Raw genomic sequence first — 7,393 nt, 5'->3', positions numbered from 1 at the left:
ATTACAGGCATGAGCCACCGCGCCCGGCCTAATTTTTATATTTTTAGTAGAGACAGAGTTTCACTATGTTTCACTATGTTGGCCAGGCATATGGCCTCATCTATGTTGAGATACTCCTGACCTTGTGATCTGCCTGCCTCAGCCTCCCAAAGTGCTGGGATTATAGGAGTGAGCCATGGCGCCCAGCCTTCTTGAGCTTTTAAGGAGTTTTTTTACATATACCTTAAGAGGATGATCTTCTGCACAGAACATTTCTTCTATAATAATTTCCATTAACTCTAGATGAACAGTGAAATCTCTTGCGTTGAAAAAGTTTAGCTTCTAGGCCTCTAATTGACTTAAGGTCACTCAGAACAAGGAGATTGATTGCTGTGATGCAACCAGCTGTTTAATTGTGAAGTAACCTTAAGCTGTTGAATTTAATCAAATTTTTGAAGTAGCTGACAGATCAAGTTTTGCTAGTAGGCCAGGCGTGGGGACTCATGCTTGTAATTCCAGCACTTTGGGAGACCAAGGCAGGCAGATCACTTGAGGGCAGGAGTTCAAGACCAGTCTGTCCAACATGGCGAAATCCCATCTCTACAAAAAAAATATAAAAATTAGCTGGGTGTGGTGGTGCACACCTGTAATCCCAACTACTCGGGAAGCTGAGGTGGGAGAATCACTTGAACCTGGGAGGCAGAGGTTGCAGTGAGCCAATATAGCACCACTGCACTCCATCCTGGGTGACAGAGCGAGACTCTGTCTCAAAAGACTTTGTCTCATAATAAACCAAAAATATATGCTTTTTATTTACCAACCTCTTTTTTATTTTATTTTATTTTTTTTTTGAGACAGAGTCTCACTCTGTCGCTCAGGCTGCAGTGCAGTGGCATGACCTCGGCACACTGCAACCTCCGCCTCCTGGGTTCAAGCAATTTTCCTGCCTTGGCCTCCTGAGTAGCTAGGACTACAGGTGCATGCCACCACGCCCAGCTAATTTTTGTATTTTTAGTAGACACAGGGTTTTGCCTTGTTGGCCAGGATGGTCTCGATCTGTTGACCTCGTGATCCACACGCCTCAGCCTCCCAAAGTTCTGGGATTACAGGCGTGAGCCACCGTGCTTGGCCTGTTTATCAACTTTCTAAAAAGTGGCATGGGCCGGGTGCAGTGGATCACCTGAGGTCAGGAGATCGAGACCAGCCTCACCAATATGGTGAAACCCCATCTCTACTAAAGATACAAAAATTAGCCAGGCATGGTGGCGCACACCTGTAATCCCAGCTACTCAGAAGCCCAAGGCACAAGAATTGCTTGAACCCAGGAGGCGAAGGTTGCAGTGAGCTGATATCGTGCCATTGGACTCCAGCCTGGGCGACAGGGCAAGACTCCATCTCAAAAACTAAAAGTGACATGAGTTAATAATATAAGCTAGGTAATGCTTCTTGGCTACATGGGTGACCTTGTACAAGATAACTTAGCTAAGCCCCAATTTTCTCGTCTATAAAAAGAGGTATATGTTACCTTACAGGATTATTGTAAGAACAGAAAAAGTAATACTGCAAATAATATAACTAGCACAGTACCTGTTGCATAGTAAGTGCTTAAAGAATGGAAACCTCGGCCGGGCGCGGTGGCTCGCGCCTGTAATCCCAGAACTTTGAGGGGCCAAGGCGGGCTGATCACCTGAGGTCAGGAGTGTGAGACTAGCCTGACCAACATGGTGAAACCCCCCTCTACTAAAAATGCAAAATTAAGCCGGGCAGGGTGGCACATCCTGTAATCCCAGCTACTCAGGAGGCTGGGGCAGGAGAATCGCTTGAACCTGCGAAGCGGAGGTTGTGATGAGCCAGGATCACACCACTGCACTCCAGCGTGGGCGATAGAGCAAGACTCCATCTCCAAAAAAAATAAAAGGAAGCCTTTGTTATTAAATAACAATTGAATATCACTGTTTAATCCTTGGCACATACAGTGAATTTTCTTTGAAAGATGGAATATAGAATTCATTATTAAAACCTAGTGGTTTTTTTGTTTTGTTTTGTTTTGTTTCTTTTGAGATGGAGTCTCACTCTGTCACCCAGGCTGGAGTGCAGTGGCCGGATCTCTGCTCACTGCAAGCTCCACCTCCTGGGTTCAGGCCATTCTCCTGCCTCAGCCTCCCGAGTAGCTGGAACTACAGGCACCTGCCAACACACCCGGCTAATTTTTTGTATTTTTAGTAGAGACGGGGTTTCACCGTGTTAGCCAGGATGGTCTCGATCTCCTGACCTTGTACAAGATCCGCCCACCTCGGCCTCCTACAGTGCTGGGATTACAGGTGTGAGCCACCGCTCCCGGCTGGGCAAGTCTTCTCTCATTTAACCATCATTACAGCTCCATGCCGTAGTATGGTTATCCCCACATTACTTACAAGGAAACTGAAGTTAAGTAATTTGCTCAAGGTCACACAGCTTATGAGTTGGGGAGACAGAATTCAAACCAGGGCAGCTAAATAAATGCTCCTAGGATAGAGACTAGACACATCCAATTATGCCAATTATGTAAACAAGTAGAGAACTCTTACAAATGAGTTTTTATAACCCCAACTGGACAAAATATGACCAATTTACAGTCATATGCCACATAAAGACATTTTGGTCAACAACAAACTGCATATATGATGGTTGTCCCATAAGATTATCATACCATATTTTTACTATAACATTTCCATGTTTAGATATGTTTAAGTTAATACAAATACTTACCATTGTGTTCCACTGTGTTCCAACTGCTTGCAGTGTTCAGTACAGTAACATGCTATACAGGTTTGTAGTCTAGGAGCAATCAACTATACTATGTAGCTTAGGTGTGTGGTAGGCTGTACCACCTAGGTTTGTGTAAGTACTACTGCGATGTTGACCCAATGATCAAATCACCTAATGACCTGTTTCTCAGATGGTAGCCCCCCGATGCATGACTGTACTCACAACAAGATTCAGAATTAGCATTGAGGGGAAAAATTATTTTGCCTGCATTATGGCTGCTTCTTTTGAGTGGTATTTGCTTCATTCCTCAGAAAAAATAAAAAACGTAGGGATAATGGTATTAAGGATATACAAGAAGCTAAAAAGTTTTGGTGCTCATAAAGAAATTAAAATGAATTCTACATTCCTGAGAAAAAGTTCGATATCATCCATCCAGCCTGGATTTGCTCAAGGAAGTTAAGGTTCTATGATGCTCATGTGTGTACTCTGTGTAGATGTGTGGTAGCAGAGCAGTCTTTGTGTGTCTGTTTTACAATGTGTAGATGTGTGGTAGCACAGCAGTCTTTGTGTGTCTGTTTTACAACAGCAATTACGATTAAAATTCCTACAAGAAAAATTATTTCTTTATCATGAGTACAGTCCATGGCCCCTTTTCCCATTGAAATGTTTGTTTTGACAATGGAGATTTTTATACCATGAGATTTCCGAAGAACACAGGTATCCAATTTAGCGGAATGTTGTACGTTAAAACATTTAGATAAACACTTAATCTTCTGGGATTACATGTCGTTTTGTTTTCTTTTTCATACTTTTCTATATTTTCCAATTTTATAAATGCTATGCTTTAAAAACATTCTAAAATAGAGACCCAGACCTGTTAACAAGACATTAAACTGCAGGGCAGGAAGGGCCACTGGAGATAATTATTTAGTCCAATCCCCTCAGTTTACAGATGAGGAAACAGGCTGAAAGGCTAAGTGATCTGGTCAATGACAAAGCCAGACACTTTTGTCCCTTGGCCCTATGCACTTTCCCTATACCACTATCACGCTTTACACCTCTACACATGGGCTCTGAGTACGTAACACTAGCTTAACAGAGCCTTTCAGAGTTTGGCCTTTCTCTCCCTTTGCGCAGTGTAGATATTCTGGTCACCACGTCTGTAACTGTAGTGTCTTCTACATGACACCTGCAGCAATTTATCACCACATGAGAACACAGTACAGCTAGTTGTCTCTGCCCTGGGTGTACATGACTTAGAATCATCTGGACAGCTTAAAACCAAACCAAAAATGCAAAATGCATGGGCCTCATCCTAGATCAATGAAATCATCATCTCTGCAGTGGAGTCTAGGCATCAGAATTTTTAAAAATCTCTCCATTGATTCTAAGTGCAGCCAGGGCTGAAAATCACTGGGTCAGACATGAATGGAGAATTAAGGATAAGAAACTGACACTAAAACCCAATACCCTGTAATATGGTTTGGCTCTATGTCCCCACCCAATTTTCATCTTGTAGCTCCCATAATTCCCACGTGTTGTGGGAGGGACCCGGTGGGAGATGACTGAATCATGAGGCCGGGTCTTTTCCGTGCTGTTCTTGTGGTAGTGAATGGATCTCACGAGATCTGATGGTTTTATTTTTTTATTTTTTTTGAGACACAGTCTTGCTCTTTCACCTGGGCTGGAGTGCAGTGGCGCAATCTCAGCTCACTGCAACCTCCACCTGCCCGGTTCAAGTGATTCTCCTGCCTCAGTCTCCTGAGTAGCTGGGATTACTGGCGGGTGCCACCAAGCCCGGGTAATTTTTTTGTATTTTTAGGAGAGATGGGGTTTCACCATATTGGCCAGGCTGGTCTCAAACTCCTGACCTAATGTGATCCGCCCACCTCAGCCTCCCAAAGTGCTGTGATTACAGGCGTAAGCCACTACACCTGGCCAGAGATCTGATGGTTTTAAAAACAGGATTTTCTCTGCACAAGCTCTCTCTTTGGCTGCCGCCATCCACATAAGATGTGACTTGCTCCTCCTTGCCTTCCACCAGGGGTGTGAGGCCTCCCTAGCCATGTGGAACAGTAAGTCCAATTAAACCTCTTTTTTTGTAAATTGCCCAGTCTCGGATATGTCTTTATCAGCAGCGTGAAATCGAACTAATACACCCTGGGTCACTTTCTAGCAACTAAAAGGGAAATAAAAACAAAGCATTTGGAGAGGCACAACTTTTTGCAAAGTACAAATCTTTGTAAAGATTTCATGCTTTTTGCCTCTGTTCACTGTCCTTTGTCATAATTATTGCCTCCAAACTGGTTCCTTGTGAGCTATCACATTCCCACTAAAGTTACCTTTCTAAACTAGAGATCTAATCATAATCATAATAATTTTTATTGCCTCCCTCATGTCTACGGAGCAAAGTCAAATCTACTATAACACAGGCCTCTCCCCAGTATGGCCCCACCAACCTCTTCAGCATCCTGCTTCTCCCTTTCAGGCACCATACACTGCAGCCACACGAACACTCCTTCACAGCGTCGTTCACTCATTCAGATGATACTCACATGGCTAATCTCTCATAAGCACTTCACATTGTTATCTCATTTAATCCTCACAACTGCCCCATGATGGAGAGAGGTACTACTTATTTTCCCCAACTTAAAGAAGAGGATACAGGCCGGGTGCGGTGGCTCACGCCTGTAATCCCAGTACTTTGGGAGGCCAAGGCAGGCAGATCACGAGGTCAGGAGATCAAGATCACCCTGGCTAACACAGTGAAACCCCGTCTCTACTAAAAATACAAAAAAATTAGCTGGGCATGGTGGCGGGTGCCTGTAGTCCCAACTACTCAGGAGGCTGAGACAGAAGAATGGCGTGAACCCGGGAGGCGGAGCTTGCAGTGAGCCAAGATCGCGCCACCGCACTCCAGCCTGGGTGACAGAGCAAAACTCTGTCTCAAAAAAAAAAAAAAAAAAAAAAAAAGAAGAGGATACTGAAGCACAAGAAGATGAATTTGACACTCTATATGAAAGCAGGCTTCACACCCAGATTACCTAGTCTGGTTCCCAGGTCTGTGTTCATAACTACCACACTTTACTCATCACCCATCCCATTGCAGGCACTGCGCTAGGCAACTGAGCCTTCCAGGAGCTAGCAATCAAGTACCAAAGAGACGGCAGGAAGTAAGCACGCACAGTTCAATATGAGAAGGTTTACCACGTAGGCATGTGGAAGGTGCCACCAAGCTTCTCATCAGAGGGGCACCCCACCCAGTACCATGGAGAGGTGGGACACGGTCGTCACTGAAGATCACCTATGCTGATGCCTGGGGTTAGCCAGAGGACAGAGAAGGGTGCAGGGCTAGGAAGAATGTTTCAAGCAGGGGGAATGGGATAAGCAAAGGACAGGAGGCAAGAGAATGAACTGTTAGGGTGAACGGCATTGCTGCCGTACAAGTGCACAAAAGGCTCACTGACCTGCTGCTGACGGGCACCAATGCCCTCGGGGTAGAGGTGCCTGTGGGAGTGTAGATAGCCGATGGCCATCCGGAGGTTCTTCACAGTAATCACAGAGCCGTAGGCCAGGTCTGGGAGGAAGGGAGACAGCAGAGGGGTGAGCTGCCACAGTGCTAGAGGCTGCCCCTGCCTGCGAGGAGCCTCGGAAGCCACAGGGCTCACTAACTCTCTGCGAGACTCCCCTGGGCCCTGGACTGAAGCCCAGCTGCCTTCTCACTCCCATGGAGCCGACTCAAGACAGAGTTCACTACAGGGCCCACTTACTCCCCTCCCTCCTGAGGACTTCAGAAGAAGCTGGTGTTAACACTGTCATTATCAAAGCACTATGTATAACAGCAAAGATGAAAAACAACTTGTCCTTCTCAAGGTCTCTACATGGATTCAATGGAATAAAGAAGGAAGAAGCATTTTCTGTCTTTGCCTGGAACATTCTCCAAGATACAACATTTTGACAAACCGTTTTTTTCACTCTATATTCTTTTGTGCCTTTTGAATCTAGTACCATATGAAATAACTGTTCAATGGTGTTTTGTTTTACTCTGAATTAAAAAAAAAAAAACACAGAAAACCACTTCCCAAGAGTATCCCCTCCTCCTATAGGTCCTGAGTTATTGAGAAGCCTCTTTTCCTTAATATTGCCCCTCTTCCAATCCGCGGGCATGACCTGCTCCTGTTTTTCTTGGTTCATTCAGTGGACCAGAAGAATGTATTGATTACACAGTGGATCCAAAGGTGGAGGAGGCCTGCCGGTGGCCCTGGAAGAGCCCTGTCTACGAGGAAGACGGCTTCACACACTGACAAGTACAGGACGGTGGACAAGTGCCCCACAAAGGCATGCCGATGTGTCACACAGTGGGAGTGGGGGGAACTCGGAACAGGACAAATTCTCTCGCAGGGAGTAAAGAGAGGACGACTCGATCCAAGAGATGACAGCTGAGCTAGGCCTTTAAATAATGAGCAGGAATTTGCTAAACTCCACAGTTGTGTTCTTCTGAGTTCTCAGGCAGGCCAACCTCGGCAGCTCTACACACGGCTGACCACCTTTATTTCTTGAAATGCTCTCTGTTCCCGCTTCTTGATCACACGCTCCCTCAAGGGCTGTTCCTCCGCAGCCTCCTCTCCTAATTCCTCCTCTGCTTGCATTCCCCAGTGATCTGACC

At 45.4% G+C, this 7,393-nt stretch overlaps 1 protein-coding gene across 1 annotated transcript in view; it reads right to left on the bottom strand.

The window, feature by feature from the left end:
• The window catches only part of POMT2 (protein-O-mannosyltransferase 2), a 55,635-nt gene that overhangs the window by 23,163 nt on the left and 25,079 nt on the right, over positions 1-7,393 (bottom strand). Inside the window, exon 10 of the mRNA XM_011949804.1 lies at positions 6,195-6,304. Coding sequence (XP_011805194.1) covers positions 6,195-6,304 — 110 coding nt within the window. The remainder of the gene's footprint in view (positions 1-6,194; positions 6,305-7,393) is intronic.

This window comes from Colobus angolensis, unplaced genomic scaffold (assembly GCF_000951035.1).
Source record: "Colobus angolensis palliatus isolate OR3802 unplaced genomic scaffold, Cang.pa_1.0 Scaffold3, whole genome shotgun sequence".
NCBI lineage: Eukaryota > Metazoa > Chordata > Mammalia > Primates > Cercopithecidae > Colobus > Colobus angolensis.
The sequence above is the reverse complement of the archived record's forward strand: the minus strand, read 5'-3'. Positions and strand labels throughout refer to the sequence as shown.